The sequence below is a fragment of the Idiotropiscis lumnitzeri genome, chromosome 17 (assembly GCF_059441095.1).
Source record: "Idiotropiscis lumnitzeri isolate Australia: NSW breed Sydney's pygmy pipehorse chromosome 17, RoL_Ilum_1.0, whole genome shotgun sequence".
Taxonomy (NCBI): Eukaryota; Metazoa; Chordata; class Actinopteri; order Syngnathiformes; family Syngnathidae; genus Idiotropiscis; species Idiotropiscis lumnitzeri.
The window spans coordinates 8,269,204-8,296,157 of record NC_142407.1 but is presented as its reverse complement, the minus strand read 5'-3'; the positions used below and the strand labels follow the sequence as shown (position 1 = coordinate 8,296,157).

Genomic DNA, 26,954 nt, shown 5'->3' with positions numbered 1-26,954 from the left:
TTTTATTTTATTGCTGCAACAGTATTGAGGTGACTGGGATCGTATCCAAATGGTCCAGTTTAGGAGATGGTTTCCACAGCTGAGCCAAGCTCCAGCTCACTGTCGACCGTCCAAGTGTAGATTCACAGCGGGCCAAGATGAGTGGAAACATCCCGGTCTGGATGTTGACTGGTCATGTGAGCTGTGGAGTCTCCTTCTCCACTTGTAACATTGTCCCCAGATACCTGTTTAATCCAGCTATGAGGCTAGTTTGACTCCCAGTATGAGGTCCCAACTTGCTAATGAATGACAGAGTGCTGTTGAGCTCTGTGTTGACATTAAACCACAATTGAGCGCTCGCCAAAGCCTACGCTTGACTCTATTGCACTTTTGTCCCCGTCCCAGACTGAAAGATGAGGCGGTCATTGGAGGGCAACAAAGCTGGGAGTGTTATATCAAGCCATCAAATGATGAATAAAGCTGTCAAACAATCAATATTACTGAATATGGAAATATGCTGAATTCGCGTCTTCCCGGCAGTAATGGTCAGTATTTATTTATTTTTTGCAGAAAAGCCAAACCAAATATTGATTATATTTAAATCTCATTTCTGTTTAAAAGTACTACTGCAAGTTAACTTTACACTTGGACTGACTGCTCATTAGACAATACGGCAATTGTTGTTCCCGTGTGTACATTACTTGAAGGGGTAGTCAAGTTACAAATGTTCTTTACAGTAATATGGTCTATGCGCCTCCACTAAACATGGAATTCTAATTATTATTGCATTAGCGTCAAATGAACTAATCGAGTGCCGAAATAGCTCAGTTGGGGGAGCGTTAGACTGAAGATCTAAAGGTCCCTGGTTTGACCCCGGGTTTCGGCATGGAAATCGTACTGTCTATTTCTGTGATAGGCTGGCAACCAGTTCAGAGCTGGGCTTGGCTGCATGTACTGTTGACTGAAAATGACATCATAGTGCCCAAGTGCTCAGATAGCAATTGTCATGTCTAATCTTAATTCTGGGTTTGATCATGTGACATTTGCAAGGTGAGCCCTCAGGCACTGTGACGCCGTTTTCGGTTGACAGCCAATGGCCGTTCCCGGTTGATTTTTTTCACTTAATTCATATTCAGTGAACGCAAAATTAATTAATTATTTTTTTTTTTTTACTTGACATTCCCTTTAATAAAGTCAGATATGAGCACTAATAAGGGTAAGACTTTATTATTCTTACATCCAGAAACACACACACACATCAACACGCACTGGTATAAAGCCCAAAGGCACACGCTCAAGTTCAGACTGTCGGTTCATACTTTCAGACTGGTTTGGCTGGTGTGTATTTGGCGAGGTGTTTTTGATGATGAGCAGCAGGAGTGCTGAACTCTTTAAGACCAAATATGATGATTGCTATGCAAGCCTCGTAAAAGCTTAGCTACACTATAATAAGAACCTGCAAACTGTCAATGTCTCAAGCTGGCCACCTGTGCAAAGACACACGTCGTGATGACACTAAAGTCCCGCTGCTGGTCTGATGAAATTTGATTTCAAGATAGCTTATAGTTATTACAATGGAACAGTGCATTTAAAAATACTAAGGAAGTCAAATTGGATTAAACTGATTTTAAACCAGACTTTTAAAATGCAAGTCGAGCATTTTGGATGCATTAATGGTGGTTTTAAAATGCTCTATAAATAACAGAAGAAAGGCCAACAGTCTTTTGGGAATTGCAGTTTAGTAAATTACACAATAATGAGTGATTCTTATTTTCTTCATTGGACTTCACAAATACTCCATAAAACTAAAAGTAGACAAACTTATACGAGCTAAACTGGAAGCATTTTTTTTGAGAAATTATAAAGTAATAAAATGTACAAATCTGCTTTAAAAACTCAGTCAAAAGCAAACAAAAAGTAACGCTAATGAAAACTCAGCATATCTGAAACTCAATCATAATTGAATTTTTTATCAATTTTAGCAGCTAAGCTAGACACTTTCAAGCGATGCCCATCAACTGTTCCGCTTCCTCCAATCGAAATGCATTTGTTGTCTTTTGGATCTCGCTCACAGAGAAGGAGCTTACTTGTCTGTTCACTTGCCTAGACCAACACCTGGTTGTCATGGTAATAAAAGCTGCACTTGTCATTGGTCCAGAATTAAATTGGGGACAAATCCGGTCACTCATTTGCATAAGAACCGGCCACCCTATCAAATGGTCTAATTTCAACAAGACAAAAAAAATGGGTTGGTGTAAAGAGGAAGAATTCTTAATGCGTTGCTATTCTGTTTAACAGACAATGTTTTATGCTTTATGTATACAAGGAACCTAAAACCATAGTAACAATATGAAATTATTATTTTAATATTTTACATTGTTTAAAACTATTAAGAAAGAATGAATGTCGGCCATCATTCTAAGACCCCTTGCAGGCAACCTCCTACCATCCCCAAAACGTTTCCTGAGCACTGCTGAGGTGCCCTTGAGCATTGTATCAAACCGAAACTTAAATAAAGAACAAGTCAGCAGATCAGGGATTAAAAGAGGCGCACACACTAACGGACTGCAAGTCTTTAATAACAAAAAGAAACCCATACAAAAGTATATGTACATGGTTACTGACGGAACCATCTTGCAGTTTATGGAAATGATCTTAATACGGTTCATCTTGTCATTTTACATACAATACCTCCTATAAGTCCATTTAGGACAGGACCGGAGCTGAAATGAAACATGGGCTGCCAGTGGAAGAGCGTTACACTGCAGATGTCCACATGATGAGCAACACATTGGTTGCGATATAATTTAACAATATACATCGGTTTTAATTTAGGGGCTTAAACAATTTAGTGCATCTGAAAAGTAAAACACAAACATCTTTAGTGGGAAATAAATAAATTGATATTTTTTTTCCTGAATACCAGTGCAATAAAGGATTCAGATCACTGAGATGAAATCCCAGAATGAATGAATGGTGATATTAATATCAACAGTTGTAATCGATCCTGAGGGAGATTTTCCAACCAATTACAGACATGTGTAAGCACAACATTTAAAGTTTACTAAATATGAATCAGTGAATTTTACTCTCAAAAATGACGACAAAAAAAAAAACACAATCATGATGTTCCAGTGAGGTTATTAGATGGCAGGTTGCCATGTCGACGGGGGATGAGAGCAAATTCCAGTCACTACCACCCATTCGTGATTGTTTGAAGGTCGATGGTGAAACATAGAGGTGTGTGCGTGGAAGTTTTTTTTTTTTTTTTTGGGGGGGGAAATATTTGAATGAGTTGAGTGAACCTCTGCCAGAATATTCTTAGCTCCCATTTCCATACCAGTGTTGAATTCAGTGGACTAATGCTCTTGTGGTTGCGGCCATGCCATATTTCTTATTTTATTTATTTTATTTGCCACAATTGGTTGCAGAAGCAATTAATGAAAAACCAATTCCACCTGATTGAAATCAAAAACGTGAATGTGGCGATGGTTTGACCATTCAAGATTAATGACAGTGAAGCATGCAAACCTGAGGCGCGTTCCTATGAGGTTTTGCAGTGAACCATTATTTAGGATTGCATCTTCTAACACAGTTATGGATGAATTGATGAGTGCATGTTCATTGCAAGATCTGAATGTTGATTTATATACAAAACACTAATTCAATGACGTTATGGTTCATACTGAGGTCCAGTAATTTTATGAATAAAAAAAAAAAAAGATTGAATTATCATTCTGATTGGATCCATTGTTAAAATATATTAATGCCAGCTTTTAAAAAAAAAAAAAAGCCAGCTGTCCCGATACTTGCACGTGTCACTGCATTTCATTTCAAAATATGTTATGGAATTTAGTTTTTATAGTAAGTGCAAATTGGTCATTAATCCAGAATAGCTCCACTATTGTCTTCTCACGTCACATCCCTGCCTTAATTCTGACCAAAATCCTTGTGCAAGTTTTTTTTTTCTTCTTATGCCTGCCTTCTGCCTCCAGTCATCTGCCTCACTTGTCTGAGTTTTTGCGAGGTCGACGGAAGCTGGACATGTTCTCATTCAGGGCGTAGATGCGTCTGGAGAACTCCTCAAATCCGGCGACGTCCAGCTCGCCCAGCACCTGCTCATCACATTCCACAGCGACCGCTTGGTCCACCGGGATGCAGCGGTATTCTTCCATCCTGGTCTCCTCGGCGAGCTCTAAACCCATCTGTAGTCCCATTCCCAGGCCCAGATTTGTGGCCTCGGTTCCCATGATCTCCTCGGCATGCTCCACTGAGCAGCACGGACCGGGACCTGGAATCAGGCCTGTTACCTGTCCTGGCACCAAAGAGCCGTTCATGACGCCTGTGTGCTGACTTGCGGTTGTTGGGTCCTCACCAGTGCTCCCCAGAGTAGAAGCGCTGCAGGGCTTTTGCTCTTCAGTCTGATCTTCGTGGACTTCCATCTCTCTGTCGGTGCTGTTGTGTATCGCATCCTCGGTGGCTGCACTGCCATCCCCCTCCAACTCTTTTCCCTCCTCTGCGGCTTCAGTCGGCTCTGTGAGGTCACGTGAGGCCGTGTCGGCACCAAGGGAGGAAGACAAGGGTTTAGGTGCAGGTGATTGCGTCGTTTGGGCGACCGTGGCTGGCTCCTCCCCTACGGCAGTGCCATAACTGGGCGGAGGGTTTGTCTTGTACTTGTCAGCCTCAGAGCTCGCTCGCTTCCTCAGGCCCCGGTCTGGGGAGCTGGAGTGCCGTGGGTAGGCGACTTCCGAGGCAGTCGGCACGCCGAGGTGAGACTTGGCAGGCACTGGGATGGCGCTGGAAACGTGTTGTCGGTCGCTGAGGAGGAAGGAAACATTAAATGAGAAATCATGCACAAATGTCCGCTACTTATCAAAATTCAAGCGGCCCAAAAAGAAGGCTAAAATCTGATCCAGTGTAACGACATCTGCATCGCTCTGGAAATTACGCCACTGCACTTCACAACATTTGTGAGCCTGCACTTTCGCTGTCATCCACAAGTGCACAGCAGGCGCTCACCCAAGTATGCCAGACATTTTCCGCTATAACAGATAACAGACCCGCAATCTGAAACAGCCCACCTCGCCCGAGTAGCGAAGCCATAAATTAACTTAAATGGGCCCTCCCTTTTTTTGATAGGCATGACCATTTATAACACACCCGACTCCTTATTCCGACCATTCTGCTAGCGCTTAAGTGGGTTCAAAGGTGAAAAAGATTCTCTTTGTGATCTCAGAAGATTCATGTTCGCTACTGAATTGCCTCACTGTTTTCATTTGGAAATGTCGGACAGAAATTGCAGACTTTTTTTTTATTTTTTTACTTACAAAGAATATGGGAGCACATGTTGAGTAATGTGTTGAATGTGTACAATTCAAACAAATTGCGGACTTTTTTCAAAAGGACGCCTGACTTGAAACTCTGGTGAAGAGACTGTGAAATGAAGGACAATGCCTGTGCACTTTTTTTAAGAGTAACTTGTCACACATCAAAGTGCCTATGATCAGTGACATGGAACGCAATGCACTTAGGTGTACGGTCATAACCTAAAATAGCTCAAAACTTTTATGTGGATATACAGTGGAACTCCATTTATAATAAGCTCATATAATAGTAAAAAATATCCTTTAACTCATTAAATCCATAGGACGTATATATCCATTTGCAAAATTGTAGTCCCCGCCTCCCAAAGACGTATTTATACGTCTTAGCCTTTTGCGTCAGAGCCCCATGTTTTTAAATTTTTAGAACACAATATTCCTAGGCCTTGCAAAATCAGTCACAAGCCAGAAAAAAAGCACTATGATTGAGGTTTTTCCTCTTGCGAAAACAGCTGGGATTAAATGAGTTAAATGACACAAAAAATGGGGAAAGAATTAATGAGAATTAACTAGGGTTAATATAGTCAACGGAATCTAACGAAATAAGTAAAACAGAAATACAGTTTGATTAAAAAAATAAAAACATAGAAAAAAATAAAACTAACTGCAATTGATTCTTGCTCCTACAATTTTGCCAACTAATAAAGAACAGCAACAAAAGCAACTTTCTTTGCATTAGTGTTTCAAAAAATAAATTAAAAAAAATAAAAAATAAAAGCAATTATGATTTCTCGGCCAAAATCATCAAGCAAAGAATCTGACATCCTGAATCAGAAATAGTCCACACGTTATGATATGTTTTGCTCTCTCCACCCCTTTTTCATTACTCGTGTCAAACCTAACCTATTAGAAGCACACTCACATATTTGAGAGAAAAACAAAACAGACCTTTGCATTATCCAATCCCTGCTAAGGACCCATGGTTTTGGTCCAAAGCAAGCAATGGGAGATACAAGTTGCTTGTTTGATGTTGTTTAAGAAAATCCCTAATAACTCTGAGAGAAAACAAGAATAAAAATGTGATTAGAGATGATTCCCCCCCCGTGTTCTCCAAAAGGTTGTCTTATTGACGCTGACATCCGAAATGTCATTTAAAATTCCTCGTGGTGGGATCTCATTTCTCCATCCAACTCCAAACAAGTTTTTCAGTGTCCGCTTTTTTGTGCACCATAAGCATCTACTATTTTCTTTTACTACTTGAACTTAAGCAGGCTATGGTGACAACATTCTTGGCAACCAAATTAGATGAGTAAGGCTCGGTGGTGAGTAAAGATTGCGGCTGGAAAAGCGTGTCCAATTTTGGTATATTATCGCTCATTAGGGAGGTTTAAACTTCTTGGCAAGCATTTTCAACCCGAGTGAAACAAACTTTAAATTGCTTCAGATTGCATTTTTATCAGGACGACGAATTATTCTCATTTATGAGAGTTTGGTTTTTAGATTTTAGTCTGCAAGGCACCGGACAACACCGGATTTTAGTACTGTAGCTTCATCTATGTTTGCACTTTTCGATATGAGTCGCAGCAGAGCAGTGTGACGCTCTTTTTTTAATGGCCAACATGTGTTTATTGGACCAGGAGGAGAATGTCTCGATTGAACAGATGACATGGAAATTTTCATTGCGTTTTGTTCCCGTTCCTGTTGTCTCACACATGCATGCATGCAATGACACACACACGCACACCAAGTCCGAAGCATGCTTTGATCTCATCTCTCTTTGGGCCCTTCCACTTCCCATTAGGAGGTAATCAGAGGAAGGCCCGTTGGAGAGCACACACTTTTGATGGCTTCTCGTCTTTCAAAACAAAAGATTATTCAATTAATATGTGTAACACACATTTGAGGTCCCACGGAGGGTAGCGGAGATGAAAGACGGCTTTGTGCTCGATAGGGCAGTGGAGTTGCCAATAACTTAGTTTAAGTTTCACTTAAGCGTAAACGCCAAGCCAAAAATTGAATTAGAAAAGACGCGGTAATGGTGGCGTATCATGCCAGCTCATTTTGCCTTTAAATTGAAGAAAGAAACGGCATGCGTGCAGTCAAGCACCACTTGTCTTGAAGAATTTGTGGACTTCTATTCTAGATACATGGTCGGCACTGTATAGGTTAGGGGTGGGCAAACTTTTTGATTGGCGGACCACAATGGGATCTAAAATTTGACAGAGGAGCCGAACCAGGAGCAGATGGATGGAGTGTTTTGGTAACCTCACCTCATCGGAGAAGAAAAAATACATTTACTTTTTAATGAAAGGGAACAAAAGCTTTACAACAAAATATGAAAATCACAGTATTTAGAAAATAAAACATAAATAAGGTTTATTCATTTGTTTATTTTTTCCAAGTTCGGCGGGCCGGATTAAAACATTTCACGGGCCGCATGTGGCCCCTGGGCCGTAGTTTGCCCACACCTGAGATAGGTGATAAGGCGGTGTGGTACCATTCAACCCCCCCTCCCCCACCTCCGCCTCCCCCATTGGAGCCAACACACAACCAGGTGGTGATCAGTTGGCAACTTTGTCGCCCCCCTCACTTGAGTGTCCATGACAAGTCTGATGACATTTCCATAAAATCGATCATCAAACTGCGCTCGAGGCTCTCCTGGTGCCAAATGCATATATACAAACACCTTTATGTTTGAACGTGGTGTTTGTTACGGACGAGCCGTGATGAGTACAAAAGTCAAATGGGAAAGCGCCATTTGGGGTCAGGTGGTGGGTGAATGACGATCAGGGTTTAAAAGGAGGGCACAGTACAAATTGCAAAATTACATATTTTATTTGGAAAATATATGCTTGACGGCTTTCTTTGTCTTACCATCGGACCAGCAAGCCGTGTTCCAGAAAGTTCTTCAGGTTGGGTAGTGTTTGCTGCAGGTCTGGGGTGGTCAAGCCATGTTGATATCTTAGCTGCAAGAAATGAATAAAAAAATAAATAAAAATAAAACAAAACAACATATTAACCAAAAGCAACACACCACTGTGATCTGACATGACCTCCCACCCACATCGGGGGGACATTCCTTCACCTTGACCCAGTTCTTCTCTTTACATCACATGATTACTTTTCTAGATACACAATGGACATCCTTAGCTGATAACAGCCACATGAGGCATTGAGAGCAAGGTGTAGGGAGAGACGGGGTAAGATGTGGGTGGCAAGAAAAAACAAATATACTAGTTAAAAAAAAAAAAAAAAAAGTCGCAAGTGAGCCACAGTTCTGGTACCACAATCTCCAACAGTTGAGCATTGTCACATCAAACCAACCCGGGCCCTTCAAAGTTTATTTGCTCTATATTACAGAGCAGGATAAGAGCATCATGTCACACATTCGGAATAAATCTCAGAGGCCCTTGTGTCTCACGCGTGCACAACCACGGGGCCACACACAAACACACACCGTCTATTCCAGCTGACATCTGTTCTTTCCACTTTAGTGCCATAGCAACGCCTCTTCTCTTTACATCCACACTAAAGCAGATTGATTCGATTTAATAGGCTGCTTATTCATGAGCACCTAGCTTAGTGGGAAGATCCAAACAAGTCATCATAGAGCTATAAATAGATACATAAATGCTTTTTTTTTGGGGGGGGCGGTGTTGGCTTAGTGTCAGGAGGTCTTATGAAGTATTATGAACACACTGGAACTGTTAAGGTCAAACAATCCATTCAGAGATGCGGATTAAAATAAATAAATAAAAACATTCCAAACGGTCAAACGGTCAAATTTAATCATTCTCCTTATTGAGAAAAGGCAAAGGTGTAATATGAGGGTGATTTATCTGAGTCTGATGTATTTTCTTTACACAGGTGAAATAAAGTTAAGCAAAACATTAAAAAAAAGAAGAAAGAAGAAAAAAAAAAAATCAATGTTCAATTGAGTTAAACAGGATAGAATTCAAATTAATGGTAAAAAAAAAACAAAAAAACAAAGTTTTGAAATGATTTACCTTGATATGATTGTTTTTTTGTTTTTTTTAAGCCAACAAAAAAAATGTGGCTTTTGAACAGGGGTGTGAGGTCATGTTTCTGTCACAATACTGCGGTATGTAAATTGTCCAGATGTCTTATGTGAAGGAGAAAAACTCCGGCCATGACAGCATCAGTGTCAGACTATATGAGAAGCAACTCAAATAATGACAGTTGGACAAGAGGGTCGTTTCAAAGCTCAGCTGGTGATGGTTTTGGCCACATGGCCAACCTTAGCGGAATTAGGTCTGAGTCAGAGGACTGAGTTTAGGATCAGCAGTGAGGAAACAAGAATATGGTCAAAATATGAAAAGCGACAGTGGCAATTTATCGTAATTTTCCGAATATAAGACTTAGTCCCAATGAACAGCTCGATTTTTTGAGGAAATTTACACCTATAAGGGCGCGTTATAAGGCACACCGGCTTATAAGGTGCATGAATGGAAACAAACCAATAAAGCAAATAAATCAAACTACATTCCACTTCCATTCGACATCCACACATAAGATGTACCCGATTAAAAGGATCGGGCAATTTCTGAGCAAATGAGAGGATTTGTGTGCAGCTTATAGTCCGAAAAATACGGAACTCTAAGTTTAGTTCAAATCAGTGCGCAACTGTTCACACGTGCAGCTTAGAAGGAACATGTCCTTCAGTTCCCAAGTTTGAATAGAATTAACCGTTTGTATTGAGATTAAAAATTGAATTCCCATTTCCCATTGAGCAGAGTTGTAAGGTGAGAGGTTCTGGTTAGAGAGAGGGTGGAGTTGGGGCTCCCACCGGCTCGTTCACATGATGACATAGTGAAACAGATCTGTCTAACTCATGGTTGATCACATCTTTGTGTCTCAACACCTTCCCTGTTTAGTTATTCAACGAATCGCACTCAGGGCTTTGGAGACTCGGCAACATGTGTGGTAGGCAATCAGTTGGTATGACCGTGAGGGTTTGAACGAACAACGGGCCCATCGCATTTGACTCATCCTGATTATGACGAGTAACAACACAGAAACTCTGCAGTGTATACAGCACATTCCTACTAATCTGCTCACCGGATATAAACACATCTCAGTTGAAAAGAACCAATAATCATTTTCCAGTATGTGCCAGTGCCACCCAATCTGATCTCTGGACTCTAAACAATACCAGCCTGGCTTCTGCCACATATTACCATTTCCCTGAGTGTGTCACCATCAATCAGCCCGAGATCCAAATGTGGATGTGGGCGGGCTGAAAGGAACGTTGAGGTTAATTACTGATGACGTGGCGAAGCAGAAGGGGCCCGGTAACAAAGCACTCGCTTGCATCTTCACTTATGATAGGACAAAAGGTCAATTGTTGGGTGAGATTTTCATGTCGTATTCCGAGTGTCAAGAGGTTAAAACATAAAATACCGAATCAAACTTTGCGGGGCTGACCTTCACTAAGTTCAAATATCCAATGATGTATGATACGTATGGCTTTGCCCACGGGGGGATTTAATACAGCATAGATTTTTCAAACCCCAGGGAAGATAATCAAGAGCACTTTAGATCCGACAGCTTGTAGCAAAGCCAGGTGTTCCTCCGGCGACTATCCTTCTCGTCAAGGACCAGGAGCTTTACACAAATGTGATACGAGCCAGTAGTGACTCTCGCCTGCAATATTTTAGTGTCTAGTCAGCTTGACCACGTCTTTTATTTGGAATACTTTGGGAGGTACGACGTTCATTCCTCACTTTTTCAATCTAATTAAAAAAAAAAAAAAGTTCAGCACTGAACCTTCACAGTTTCAAACTTGAAACCACCCACACTCTAGGCATTGTTTTGTTCATGATTAAAACAAGAATTGAACCTGCAGATTGTTTTCCCACATGAGACTACCGGTGCCAACCTTTCCGCATTTCAGCTATCTGGTGAAATGTTTCTCCATAGTTGCTCATTTAGTCATGTTTTGGTTTTAATCACACACATTTGGGTTTATAGTTCTTCAAAACATACACAAACTCAGGATGTGTGGATCAACATATTTTCATCTGACGCTAAACTGCCAATTATTCACTCCATCGCTGATATAAACCACTCGTGCTGCAAGCATTGTGTTTATATGCTCAACAATTTTTGTCTGATTACGAAGCCAGAAGTATTATACATCTAGTATTGTCATAATAATATTTTTACAAAGAAAAAAAGTTGGATATTTGTGCATTTGACTCATTAATTACAATTTTAATGCACAATATATTAAACATATTTTTACAAAATTGTCATTTGGGTGAATTCGACGGGTAAAATCTTTCACAAGTGGACATGTGTCACTGCCAAGACTGATCTTTTATTGAGGGAACATTTTTGACATTTTCAAAAAGGCATGTTTACCGGGACTGACTTAAAATGCCATTCCAATGGGAATGCTGGCATTTAAGAATTATTTTGTTTTTGTTTTCTATGCATGCATTGAAAGTTTAATTGAGGTAAATGTGAGGTGAACGAAAGGTTGGATGACACATTGTAGATGAATAATATCTAAATGTTAAAAATCAGTAATGAGCAGGTCTTTTTTTGAAAAAAAAAAAAAAAGAAAAAAGAAGTCACATACAGAGCCAATCAAATCATAGACTTTGATGCTAAATACAAGTTTTAAAAACAGATGGCAGCATTTCTTTCCATCATATCGAGTCAACCCAGCACGGGTTCTGACGGCTGGTATGACACAAGCTTCCTAATTAGATTGATTTTAGACCACAAAGACAGTCACAGATTCACTTGCACTTGACCCACATGTGGAGCGAGACTGACTGGAGAGTGGACTCGGTTGAGTCGGGGAACTTTATTTTGAAGGTTTCTCCATTTGATCAGCTGTTTTTAGACAGGTCATGCTAGGAAGCGGTGACAGACCGGCACCGGTCGAGTGCCATTGACAATATGTTCACTGAGCTGATGTTCAGTTAAGCAAAGAGCGGCAGAACGGGCAAAGTCCTGGTTGGTCCTTGTGAGGAGAAGCAGCTCGTCCATTTTATTGGATGGAGAGCGCAGCTTTGACAAATTAATTGATGAAAGAAGAGTTCAAGGCCTCCGTTGGCAAAGCTTCACCGATACAGCAGCACACTTCCATTTGCGTTGTCAGCATTTCCAACAAGCTCCACAGAGCGCATCCAAGAAACTTTGTCCGGAGTAAAGCGCTCAAAACTTTTAGTTTCACACTCAAAAATCTTGAAGCAGTTTGGTTTCTTTTAATACGTCAACACTGTCATGAACTGTATTTACTGAAGCTAAACCTGAATGTTACCTTAAAGTCCTCTAAGGAGGCACAAATAATTGCACTTTTACCAATATAGTCAAATTGAATATAAATGTGTTTCAAGTCATTTAATTTGGTGGTTAAAATATGTACCAAAAAAAAAAAATCCATGGCCACGAGTTGAATTCATTTAGACGACTTGTTCTTTCAAACCTTCCTGAAATGATAAAATGTAATCGTCCTAGTACATCTTTTGAAATTTTCACCAAGCATGTAATAAAGCAATTTTTGATTATTCCTTAAGCAAAACTCTTCATTTACAAGCGTTGCACTCTACTTTAGCACCCGTTGTTCTGTCCTTCTTTCTGTGGTAATTTAACGCAGGTGTGGTGTATTCACTGAGCCTCTCTTAGTCAAATTCAAACCAGATTGTTCAGTCGCATATCTTTCTGTTACGTTTTTTTTTTTTTTTGTTTTAAGTATCATATTGCTGCCAAACTCACTCAGCAGATTTACATAATTAGGGGAAAGTTTGGGTGAGATCAATCACAATTTCATTGATTTCGTTACTAAAGTCATGGCTGCAGTCCGAATGAGTTCTGTTCATGTTGTGATTCAATTTTTTCTTTTTTTCTTTTTTCCCCAAAGCAAAATCAATGGTGTTAACCCATTGGAAAAGCCACAATCACTCAAGATTATTGTGACCTCAGGGTAATAACTCTCACCAAAAGAGAGACATTGGTGCTGAGCTACTGCAGTCAAGTAACCCGAAACCAACATGGCCCATGTGAAGTCACAACACTCAGGGCAACTTCCTGTTTGCAAAATTGGCATACCACACGATCATCAATCCTCCATGGCAGCCCTCTAAAACCCCAATGTCTTGATGAGGCGCCCCTTTGAGAATATGCTAAACAATTGCTTTGTAGTTTTAATTTCAAAGCGTCCTATATTTGATCCGTGATCCACGGTTCCTGATGAGTCCGCAATCACTATAAAAAAACAGCAGAGGAAGTTGAAAACCCTCATGGATCACGGAAGTCGCATGAATGGGAGCATTTTGGCAACGCGGGGGTGAAACGAGTCCTTAAATTAATAATGCAGGATTTTCTTTTCTGACTTTTGTCATTCAGACACACTTGAGGAAACTACAAACATATTCAACGTACGCGCTTTACTTTGGAGTCAGCCAGTCCTCCCTCAGGCGCCTCCAACTGGTCCAAAATGATGCCGCTCGTCTCTTAGCTGGCGCTCGGAAGATGGATCACATAACCCCAATCTTGGCCTTGTTCCACAGACACTTCGGTTTGTTTTTAAATCTTTAAAGTCTCTCATCCATTTCAAGATAACATTTAAATACTAACATGTAGTTCCTAGTGTTTTGATTTTTCATCATAATAGATTTTTAAAAAAAAATGTCAACCTCCCATTAGTTTCATCTGGAAGAGAAACGTGGCTGAATACTTACAAGGACAACTATTTCTATGCATGTGCAGTATTTCCATACGGCCCCTATGAAAATAGTACAGTGAGGTATGGAGGATGTATATACGGTTTGTGGGCAGGTGCCTATCCTGGCTTCATGCTGCGACAAATTTCGTTCTGACCTCCTTGTGAATTGATATATTATTTTTGTTTCATCTACATTTTGGAGCTTCATGACTGACATTTACGATTAGCAACAAATTGGATATTGCAGAGAAAGCAAACAGTGTGAAGCACTTCTTGTCAATCTGAGTAACATATTTAAAAAATATAATATGACTATTTGCAGTGGATAGGAAACAAAACTTCTATTAATATTATTATAAAAATGCTGATAAACAGTCATTATACATTTTCCTCAAAAAGAGGTGGGGAAAAACGAGTAAAAACAAGCGTGCTCTAAAGACTAATAAAAACAACAAAAAAAATGAGTTAAAAAAAAAAAGTCCAAACGAAATCATGAATAAAATCAAGGCTGTTATACCCCAATCTGTCTGCAGCAAAAACAAATGGCCTTACTGTTCCAATACTTTTGGAAAGAAGTATGGGCAAATTCCCATGTGGAGTGTTAACTACATTATTTGCTTGCAATCAGATAAGGAGAGGTCCTGTAATCTGTGATTAGACTTGGGGATTCAACATCATAAAGTCCTCGCTCTCAGTTTGTTACAGGCGTCTTAATTTGTTTGCGTTGGAAACAATGATGGGATTTTCGTCTTGATTCCCAGCAGCGGCGTTCAAACATCCAGCAAAGCTGAACCACATTAAGATATCATGTCTTGCATGTAAAATGTAATGTAAATACTGCACATGCTATCAATGCAACAATTTTTTTAAGGAGCTCAAATAAAAGCCCCAGACAGACTAAAATGAAGAAACCTGATGAGAAAAATACATTTTACAATTATATTTTGTGAACTATATGACAGTAGACAATGATGTTATAACAGAAATACTGGATACATCTTTCCCAACTGTCTTCTCCCTCATCAGTCAACAATATCATGAGCAGCTCCTAATAAGCAGTCAATAAATTCCCAAAACAAACAAAAAAAAAAAAAACATACTGCCATGCAGCCTTCTATTTTGTGTAAATTGGCCCTTTTTGTAGTGCTGGACATGCCAACAGTAAACCACAAAATGTTATTACCTCAAGTAAAGTGGAATTTCAATAAATCTTTGGAACTCCCATAATTACAGCACATTGGCGGCCTCACTGCATACGATATATACGCCCAAAGCTTGAAACAAAAAAAAAAAATGTAATTAAAAAAATCTGACTTGGGAAATGGATTTTCTGTCACATGGCAAATGAGATGTAAATGACTAAACAGACCACGGCTTTACGTTCATTCCAATAGTTCACCATTGGCACATCAGATCTTTTTTTTTTTTTGTGTTAAACTACGTAACGTAACTTGTTCCGATGGGTGGCAAAATAAATCCCAAACCAAAGATGCACAACTGCCAAACCCCAATGGAAAAAGCTGTACATTGTAAAAAGGTCACACTTATTTTTTGTTAAAAAAAAAAAAAAAGCGCGAACTAACCATGGCCAATAATAGTTGATGAATGTTAAGGGGAAAGCGGTCAGCAATATTTCAGCTTTTAAAAATCATTCTACATTTCCTGCTGTAATTGAAAACAGAGTACACCATTTTCATAGCATCCACATAAAAATGGAGTCAAATGCCGTGTGTTCAATTGATACTTTGGGAACACTACTGGAAGAATATTTATTTGCGCTTATTTTTCAAAAAGGAAATTAAAAATTGCTATTACTTGGATCTCATGCATAAATTTGCACTAGCGGGCTTGCAAATTATGTGTTTCATTTATCTGTTTCTGTAACATGCATATAAACATGTTATAAACACTGCTGCAAACCATGTCTCATATACTGTATGTTGTCTGGGGTGGTACATAAAAAGTGTATTGTGGGATGCATTATGACAAGGTGGAATTATATAAAACGCGCGGACATAACTAACTGCACAGTGATTCTATTTCATTTTCCACGCAATCTTTCTATGGAATGTGCCGAAAAGTGAGTCATGAAACACAAGACTCAGCTGGACACATGGAGGGAAACCTGGAATAGTTCAATAGTCTAGAAAAATCCTGCTAAGGCTGTCGAGCCCCACCTTTTCCTCTCAGAAGTAGTGAAAATGGTGATAAATGCTTCAGACATTCCAAGGTAGATCTCTCTTCCAGGAGCAATGCTTTAGGGATCAAATCGCACATTGTTGTGTTGTTTCCCACATACGTACACTGCTCGAGTTCCTGGGAACAAATTCAAACCTATTTTGTCCAGTTTCTGTTCGCTGATAAAGATCACGGAAAACACGAGCGCTGCCAAAGTCAATTGATCAGGTGATTATTTGTAATAATCATTGGTCGTGTGGTCATTTCCCAACCGATGGGTTGTGGGTTTGATTAGTGGCCATTGTGACCATGTCGAAGTATCCATGAGCACGATACTGAACCGTCAGTTGCTCCTGCAGTGTGAAGCCCTTTTGAGGGCTTTAATAGGAAGAGAGGCGCTATACAAGTGAAAGACCATTTCAATGCAAATAAATGTTATAACGCAGTTATACTCTAACTTCATTCATTAATTTTTCAAGTTAAGAATACCAACTTTTCACGTAACCTAACTGAAAATATTTTGGCTCAATAAAATCTATTTTGGTTTGTTTCCACATCCACTACCCTCTCACTAGACTTCCCTATTAGTAATAGCCATTTTTATAGAGCCACAATTGCCGCACTTAATTGCAGACGGCGCTCTGACGTAGGCACCAGACCACCAGCATGGCCGTCTGCTGGGATATCATGGTGTGAAATTGCCCAAGTACGTGGAGGACTTTCAGAAACAAAGATGAATCCTGAGCTAACCCGCTTCGCCGGCAACAGATTTGCTCTCCTTTAGTTCTCAATACTTGGCTTCCGGTGCCCGAGGCCCACAAAACATGATACATCATGTTTACTGACTAAGAACTGATTGTGCTCAGCCCATAATCTCGAAAACAGGATATTTTGTAAGGCATCATTGTCGTCTAAGCAGCCCCATATGGCTATTTCACAACAATGTAGTTAAACCTTAAGCGGAACGGGGAATACCGAGTGTAAACATATGGCAACAACGGTATGGTTGATGTTGCCGATGACAAATTTGTACTTCAACCTTACATTGTTGGTAATTGTCACTTGCTACATACTCTTATGGCGTATGTATTAACAGCTGGACACAAAAGTAAAAAAAAAATAATAATCTGAACCTAAAAAGATCTAAGGTAGCTTCATAGACTCAAACATCTGGTGTGCAGTCATAATTCCCACCTTAAAACTTGCATAATGCCGAACTTTCATCCTTTTTATCAAAGCCATGCAGCATGATGTAAGCTCTCAGACAAGTCGATTTCATGAATCTTCCATGGGGTGCCATCAGAAGTAAACTCTTGCTGAAAGTTTAATTTGACCACTGATAGAAGGCACATGGGATGCCTTGAGGAGTTTAAAAAAAAAAAAAGTAATTCCAGATATAAAATCTTAAACGACAGAATTTGTTGTGATAAATCAAAAGTCAAACTTTTTCATTTGATAAACAACAACGCTAAGAAAGCAAACATGAACACACAATCATGTACGATGGTTCAAAGGAATCTTTTAGAAAATGAGATCCAGACAGACAGCCTTACAGACTCAGCAGATCGTTTTCACCTCTGTCCATAAAACCGATACAGATTCAAACTTGGGTCATTGGAAAACAGATGTCGACCATCATCTGTTACGCAGGTGGGTCCACATGTGGCGCGCATGATAACTTAATACCATGACATTATGTGGGGAGCAACAAAAACTTAGTTTGTTAATACCATTATTGTGTACAAAGTACAAACAAAAGGAATATTTTTTAACTCAAATAAACAGTAGCTACCACACGCAACAAAATAATTCCATATCGGAGGAATGAAGAAATGCTGAGAAATTATTATTTTGATGCATTTACACACCGTTTTCTCTTTTCACCAAAAACAGGCTTTGTTAATTGTATTATTACAGGAATTCAGAAAAATGTATTCCTCTGACAGAGCTTTAAACAGATCATCCAGGAGCTTCTGTGAAATGCGGGATACAAATGAAATTGTATTGCATAGTGGCCACGCCCCCTCCATTGTCTCCATTTCTTGGTAGGAGTCACGTCAGGGACCGATCACAATTTGGCCATTCAGAGTCATTGTAAATACGTCACTAATAACGTCAAAATAACGGGGCCAACCGGCCCCAAAATATATGTATTTTTTTTCCCTACTACATTATTTTGTTATTAATTCATCTCTCCGAATATTTTGAAAGGTACTGTCAAGACCCATCTTTGTCAGTCAATTGATCAAAATACTACATATACTGGAGATGTAGATTTTGCTTATTCTGAACTACATCCTCAGTACAATTAATGCATTTTCCTCTCTAAAATGGTTGATGTTTTCAAAGTTTTTCACGTGATTTGCACTCATTGCAGCGGACGTGTGTTGATATTTCACCTGAGCAATGTTCTTGTTGAGCAAGTAGACACCATACTCAAAATGAAACCGCTCTCCTCGGGGGTACAAAGGGAATCTGTGAATGACAGCAGGAAAAAAAAAAAATAAACGTTTCAATACTTCAGCAACTTTTCATCTGATTTATTATCTGCAAGAAAAGCTGACACCTTCAAACAAATACTTGCAAGCCAACTAAGCATTGCCCATTTTATATTTACTCTAAGCAAATACTGTATAATCATTTGACATTCAAAAATGAAGGCCTATTCGCTACCGCAATACTCTGTTAAACTGAAAAATCAAACTGACGGTGGAAGAGTCCAAACAACTTGATCGTTCCGACCATTTGCAACAAATAGAAGCTTTCCGATCTATATAGTTGGAAAATCCCATCGGTGCCCGCCAGATGTTTCGGCCAGGCTGTACAAAGGGTGTCTCTGAAGAATATGCTGACATTCATAGTTGGAAAATTGTCTTTGCAACCAGGAATTTAAGGCTGGGGTTATCCTTTTTTTGTTATTACATGCGGATGTCGCTAAGGGGGGGGGGGGGGGGTACATGATAATGGGCTCAAACATGCACGAGCATGTTTGCACCAACACACTTTTGAACACCTTCAACGATCTTCATAGGCATGGTTTTGCCACATTTAAACTCTGGCTCCAAATGCTTCACGTTAACCTTGGGTGTAACGCAAATTTAACCCAACAAATAAACTCGCAATCCCAAATAGAACCTGTAATAATATTCCCTTTATTAGTCCCACAATGGGGAAATTTGAGATTCGAACCCAGGCCTCGTGGGGAGACTGGGTCCTGAACGCGGCGCCTTAGACCACTCGGCCATCCTGGCAGCCAGAAGGATACATATTACATATCTAAAAAGCAATCACATTTTTATTTCACAATCAGTGTTATTGGCACACCTACAGTATGCCAAGTGTTTAAAGCAGGTGTGGGCAAACTTTTTGATTGGAGGACCGCAATGGGTTAGAAAATTTGACAGAGTGGCCGAAGCAGAAGCAGATGGATGGAGTGTTTTGGTAACCTCACCTCATCGGAGAAATAAAAATACATTTAATTTTAAATGAAAATGAACAAAAGCATTACAACAAAATATTTGTCTTTGACACATCACAGTATTTTGAAAATAAAACATTAACACGGTTTATTTATTTGATTTTTTTTCTAGTTTGGCGGGCTGGATTAAAAAGTTCAACGGGCCGCATGTGGCCCCCGGGCCGTAGTTTGCCCACACCTGGCCCGTTTATAAATATAACAGACATCAGCAATCTCAAATGTGATTTTTTTTGTGATGGTCAAAGCTGCGTTTTATTTTTTTGTTTTGATTTTTGTCACTATTGAGAACAGACCTACAGGTACCATGTCACATGCTGGTGCTGCACAACAGACACACAGCAAAATTAACAATAATAAAAATTTTTAAAAAACAGTGTTCTTTTCCATTCAGTCCAACAGACCTCTATGACGTGTAAAATATTTTTATTTGACCGATCACCACACTACACATGTGCCTGTTATTTTATTTTATTTTTGTATTCATTTGCATGTCTGCTTGTGCAGCGCTTGCATAAGACGTGGAAATTATGTCGTCCGGCTCTCACCGACGAGAGACGGCCTGGGCCCGTAGGGGGCAGCCTGAAATACTGACGGGAACTTAGTGACGGACTGAAGATGCCAACCTCTGAGGTTTTGTGTCTGGCTGCTGGAAGAAAATTTGTGTCTTGGCATAGACAGTAAGAGGAAGCAGAGTGGTGGTGATGTGATTTTAATGATAAATCCCCTTCCTCTAATTGCTGCGCTACCATTTTTAACAACAACGTCCATTTTTGTGTGAGGTCATATGAAAACAACTTTGCGAGATGCAACAGTTTGACAAAAGCTTTATATTTTCTGAGTCGTCACTCACATGTGTTGATGTGTTAGCGGGCATGTGAGAGAGCATGTACGTATACGTCTCCATATAAGCGGGGCTCTGTTGTAAGCCTCCTTTTTGTGTGTCTTCCCCCACGGTTCAGGTCTTTTGTTAATCCTGTGTGTGAGCAAATGGGGGAGCGTTCCCCCTTTTTACTACGCCTGAGGCATGAGCAGGGACTTGACTGGACTCTTTTGTCTATCATGAGATCACGCTAATAGCGGTTGGAAGTTGCCTACCTAGCAAAGATTCAGACATTCCTGCAGTCTTTTTTAAAATTAGTTCATTTATTCCACATCATTTTACACCTCATATTTTTGATGGCAAGCATTTTAACTCTCAAAGCATGCTATTTGGACCTTGAATTCAGGAATGGCCACTTTGCCACTTACGCTAAGAGTTCGGAGGCGTCAGGCTAATATATTGAAGCATACCTGATGCCCCCACACACAAAGGATACATTTAAAAGGGACATATTGTGGGAAAAAAAAGTATTTTTTAATTTTTGTATACAACTAATCTGGGGTACCTGCTGCTTGCCCATAAAATGTGAAATGAACCCACCAAGTAAATCTTTTGTTAGCTGCTTATTTCCGACAATTTTTCGGAGTGAGCTGTTCTGAATTTTGCAGAATTGCAACATCACAATTACTACCATAACATCCCCAACAGTTCTCAAGCTATGACTTGGAAGCAAAGCTGCATGAAGCTTATGTTTTAGCTTAGCCATTCATTTAGCCAGGGCCCAATCCAGAAGAAAATATCTAATCTAGGAAATAACAGAGATAAGAATAACACAACTTGTATTCGCACTATCACTGCTGCATGAAATGATTACGGTTATGTAGGCGGTGTTCTCCGATGAGGACGCATGCAAAGGAAAACCATGTCACATCCAAGACACGCGCACAATTCATGATCACACAATAGCTCCGTCATAGCCAGGTGATTAATGACTGTTGTCCAATGTGCGTAAAATCACACTAGAAAGACCCCGGTTGACCAAACACCAGGAATTCCACCCAGGGACATCCAGTAAAGTCAACTATATTATTACACACTAGTGGGGGGGGGGGTGAGGAAGGAAGTGTGGGGATGAAGAGTCGGGTGGAAGCACTAACCCAGACATGCAACTCGGATGGCAGCACGCAATTTGATCATGTCCAACAGATATTATTCCACTATCAAGAAACATGAGTGACAGAGAGCAGAGTAACTTTAAAACTATTAAACAATCACAATCTCTGAATGCGGCTTTAGAGTTGTTCGTGCAGTTGGAACATGCATGGGAGAAATGAAAAGGGAAAGCACAGAGCGGAAACGGAAGACTTTTAATCACTCGGCCAGTGGCAGTTGCATACACTGAGGCTGTCCTCTACATTAAACACTGTTAAATTAATTACAGTTCTGGAGGAATATTCATGGGGGGGGGGACCAGTGTGATGTTGGTCCGAAGGATGGAGTGTAAAATAAACAGAAAACACAAAAACTCTGGAGCTTGAATGTGCACTTGCAGCTGGTACGTCACTCTTTGTTATTTTTGAAATTATTTTTAGGAGAGGACAAGCTCAACATGTCAAACTGATTATGACACGTAATATAATTAGAATCATATAATTTTATGATGGCTGTCTTGGTATAAGTGATTGAAATTTGTTTAGCTCGTGAAAGTGAAAAATAAACCTCGATATTGATTTAATACACTTTTATTGCAAAATATTCAATTGAATTTGTCTTCACCCATTTTGAAGCGGGGTTGTCATGCTAGAAAAAAAAAAAAAGATGAGCTAAATTCATCTTAACACACTGACTCCATTATGCAGCTTTGCCAGATCGTGAGTAATAATTTAGTCGGGAGTTGTGCGGGTACAAACCACCTTCATCTCTAGTTCGCCTCTGTCCATTGTTAGAGAAAGACAGCAAAGAAGGGCAGCATAGCTCAGCAGGTGGGTGGTCAAACTTGATAAAAATAACGTGACTTGCTCGCTGATCTGCCTTCATGTATAGAAAGACTCATCTCATCATGTATTGGGTTGCTTAAGAAATCCCAATTATTATTTTTAACATGTAAAATTATAGTTGCTTCTTGTCTTAAGATTTCATGTGTCTTTAATGCGCAATTTCAAACAAGCATGGGGCTGCTTCCGAAAAAAAAAACACCTGCCTTGCTACTGTCATGGCTCTAATGGCAGTGTTCATTACATAAATCACAGTGAGCTGTGATTTTCAATATCGGAGAAATTATTAGACTATCCATCTGTCAGTGAGTGCCCTCTCAATGGCCGCTGCTGCACTTGAGACCCCAGTATAACGGTTTCGTTCTTTGCCATTAAAAGTGTCTCTTGAGGGATGTGGTGGCTGCTCGCGTTGTCGTACGTGGGTTTCATCACAGCCCGTAAGAATATCCAGAGGTCCGCTGACCAGAGCTCTGACACCAGGGCTGCCATTTTCTCTGATCGTTTTATGTTCATATTTACAAACATCATTCACACATAAAGAGCTGTAAAAAAATGATTTGCCAATTCCTGATTCCTGTGTTTTTTTACATATTTATCACTCACAAAGGTTTCATTTCATCAAACCAATTTTAATGTCACACCGAAAGAGTCCGAGGGTAGTCTCGGTGTGATATTAAAATTGGTTTCATGAAATTAAACCATTGTGATAAATATGCAAAAAACAATAATATTGCACGCCTCACTTTTCAGTTTTCTTTATTTCCCTCCAATTTTTTCAAATATTGTACGGATCATTTTTGTTCCGCTTCATGATAGTATCGCACTTGATGTTGATTCTTCACAAAAAAAAAAGTCACATTTTATATCTGTATATTTGAAGCTGGAAATGTGGTCAAAAATGCAAAAAAAAGTTCAAAGGACCCGAATATTTTGGCAATCCACTGTACTTTTGACTAGTGATGGTAAAATGAAGCTTCAAATTTGCTTCATGAACCAGTTGTTGTATTTTTGATTCCTCTAGATGGCACTGTTGGTAGAAATAAAGGGTTTAAAAAATGGGAAGTACTGTGCTTTTAGCCCAATGTTGATCAGAGAGTGCCATCTACTGGAGTCCAACAGTACTCCAACTACTTCATGAAGTAGATTTGAAGCTTCATTTACCCATCACTATTTTCTACACCACTGTGTTTTCGGCAGGTTTAACCTGCCACGTGGCCTCGGAGTTCTCCCTGTCAAGGGCAGCTTTAAGTAGAACGGTGTAGTTTGAATGTGGTTCTCCCTTCTCCTACTGTGCACATGGTGCTTCTTACGAGACATAAAACTGTTGAAGCCCCGCAACGATAACCACTTTGCTTTGAGCTCACAGGTTCTGTTTCTTGGCTTCCTACCCGTATTATTCATTCATACATACAATACGCTTGGCTGAGCCTACCGCAACATGTTTGGATTTTAGTTTCATCAAAGTAGAACCCTGCACATTCATACAATTTTACTTTACATGAAACATCTATATTTTGTTTCAAATGATTACCTTCATATTTGAGGCTAGATCTAAACGCTGTTTAAACGGCTGGGCACTGTTCTCAATCAAACACCAAACATCTGGATCGCATCCCTCCAGATCACCCCCCCCAAGCTCTGGCTGGGATCCCTCCACACAAACGAAAAATGTGGGTGCAACATGTTGTTAGGGTCTACCAACTTCAGACGATCAGTCCGAGTGTCAAACAGTCAATTTTTACATCTTATTTTCATACAATTGAAGAATGCTTTCAAACAGTGGCCTGCTCCAAAATACCGGAGGACAATAGAACTGGGTTCAAGGCATGCCTTGACACAAACAGTTGCATGTGGCTGAGACAATAGAATTTGAAGCCATCATTACTTAACTTCGATAATTTCACGCACTTACAAGGAAGCGCTGCTGTCTGCATCATTTTAAAAAAAGATACGTTGGGGCTGAGGTGATTTTATCAACAGACTTCAGTCCGAGCGGACTGAACCCATGTACGCGCAACATCCATTGGACACCTTTGATGAGGAGTCCTCAAACTGAGATCTGCCACTATATTACAGGAAAGACATACGCAAGCATTTAAAAGCGTATTTATCAATGGGGGCATGTGGACCAACACAAACGCATTCCGATGTCCTGAAATGTTTGATGAATGACACGTGGGCATTTGCGGTCTGCCTGCAAGTCCACAGTGGCCGCCATTTGCACAATGCAGATACTATAGAATGCTGATGAAGAGAATGACTTTTTTGCCACGTCTAATAAAGTGCCTGTGTTAGTGGGAGCATTAAAATGTATGTACATGCATGAACGCGACCAGATAAAATTCATCCACATGGTGAAAAGCAGGCCGCATTTTGTGACCCATTTGGTCGCAGTCAAAACTCCAACATCACTATACCAATACAATATACCAAATACAATAGCATCAAACGGTAAAATCATCCCAACAATCTGGGAAAAATAATTTAAGAAACCTCAGTGCAGCCCGAATATAATGGAACAAAAATGAATTAACTTCCTCCTTATTGAGCCGACAACCGCTATAGACTGCTTACTAATCCGGCCCCACTTTGAGAACCCAATCTCACGCCACCTCACTTATCTCAATTGGCTGCCTCTTTCCGACACTTTAATCACCTGCTTTTTTTTCTTTACATTGTTAGAGCCGACTAGGTGCTTTCCATCTGCCCACACATCATTTTGCAGTGTGAGGACGTCCCGCTAGGGCCCCCGGGGTCATAAATGCATACGTGAGGGGGCGTGGAACTTTCCTGTAGCATTGACCCGCCGAAGGGCACTCATGGATTGTTGTGTCTGTCAAACATACAGCCTAAAAGTTTATTTTTGATGCTGGATCCTGGTGTGACTATCCTGCATGGAGGAACTTGAAGTGCATACAGTGAAGCGAGGGCCCCCTGTCACATGGGAGTCTAAAACAACTGATTCTCTCCAGCTGTTGTCATGACCTAATCACACACACCGCGATGGTCATTCAATCACCGGGTCTGATAATGTCTCATTTCTTTCCCTCACACACTTACTCCCAACTGTTTGTCTTCTTATGGAAGACAAATGTGGATGTAGAAGCGTCAACGCTTATCTACAAGCCAACCTCTTGTTGTAGAATAGGTTTGTGTGATGTGGCTTTAATAGAGTCACAGTGGTGTTTAGGGTTTATCTGGGGGAGGGGAGACCCTCATAGCTAATACTTGAAAAAAGTGACAATTGTGAGTACTTAAAATGTTCATGTGAAAAAAAAACACATACATAGTGTAACATACAAAACGGTGCAATCATACAAGGGGAATTCCTACTCTAAATTGTAAATGCTCATTTACTGAAAGGAATAAATAAGTCAGCACAGACACATGAAAATGTTACTCCCAGAGGATAAAATAATGCGTATAATACAGATTAGATCAAAACATGTATTTATACTACTACTACTAAAATAATAATAATATTAATAAGAAGAAGAATAAATAAGATACACATTATGTGCATGAACAGTTTATAACTTACCCGTACAAGCTCAAGGAGAGATCAAACATCAACCGGTAGTTTAACTCTCAATTCCTTTTTGTCAACATGTTCTGTTACTCACAAAAAGGTTCTGCTTTGTGGAATTAAATGGTAAAAAAATAAACAGCCTTAAAAAAAACAACCCAAAATAATTTTGCAAACTTGACTACCATTTATCTGTAATAACGGGATTGCTAGAGCAGTCACTGCAGATTATCGCACATTATAGATCAGCACATATGACACAAATTGTTTTTGTTCTTTGTGATACAATGACAACATTGTGGGGAAAAAAATGCTAAACCCAGACTGAAAGTAATTCACAGACAATAGATTAGTGGTTAGGAAAATTGGGTGAAAATTGCAAGCTGACACAAAACAGACACCAATATGCACATTGAACCCTATTGTCATCTAAGGTCAAATATGCTTAAAAATCTCAAATGTTTGCGAATTGAGGGGGAAAAAAATGTGACTAAATATTTATACTGTTTGCTCTACTTACTCTCTCTCCTTCTCAGTAAGTCTATCAGTGATGGTGTCTTTGATGGAGGAGCGTGAACCTTTGTGGATGACTGGATACCTAAGCGGGATCTGCAGGAAGCACGAGATCATCAGGACCAAGTGTGCCGTATAGCCCAGGGCAACTGCCACGCTCCCGTCATCCTTTGCTGCAAGCAAAAACACGGGGGAAAAAAAAAAAAGATAATCCAATACTGCATTCAATTTCCATGCTATTCTTGAAAATTGTGGTGAGTGATATCAAGGGAATAAAAGCTAAAACTTAAATTGGGCAACATAGTGCAGCTCCCAAGTGGCAAAGGTTTTTAAGTCTGTTCTTTAACCATATCCAAATTTTCGAAGAGGATCGTCGTCATTGTCTGAGTCTAAAATATTTTTTATTACATTGAAAAATTTTAGAATGCTCATCTGGTGAAGAACAAC

At 39.8% G+C, this 26,954-nt stretch overlaps 1 protein-coding gene and 1 non-coding gene across 2 annotated transcripts in view; one reads left to right on the top strand and one right to left on the bottom strand.

The window, feature by feature from the left end:
* The first annotated feature begins 792 nt into the window (after positions 1 to 792).
* On the top strand, positions 793 to 865 carry trnaf-gaa (transfer RNA phenylalanine (anticodon GAA)). The gene has a single exon. It is a non-coding gene; the product is annotated as a tRNA-Phe (tRNA).
* A 1,672-nt stretch (positions 866 to 2,537) lies between these two features.
* Positions 2,538 to 26,954, bottom strand: part of uvrag (UV radiation resistance associated gene) — a 50,285-nt gene continuing 25,868 nt past the window's right edge. Inside the window, exons 13-16 of the mRNA XM_088280432.1 lie at positions 26,515 to 26,680; positions 18,576 to 18,651; positions 8,175 to 8,266; positions 2,538 to 4,797 (exon numbers count right to left, since the gene is read on the bottom strand). Coding sequence (XP_088136558.1) covers positions 3,984 to 4,797; positions 8,175 to 8,266; positions 18,576 to 18,651; positions 26,515 to 26,680 — 1,148 coding nt within the window. The 3' untranslated portion in view covers positions 2,538 to 3,983. The remainder of the gene's footprint in view (positions 4,798 to 8,174; positions 8,267 to 18,575; positions 18,652 to 26,514; positions 26,681 to 26,954) is intronic.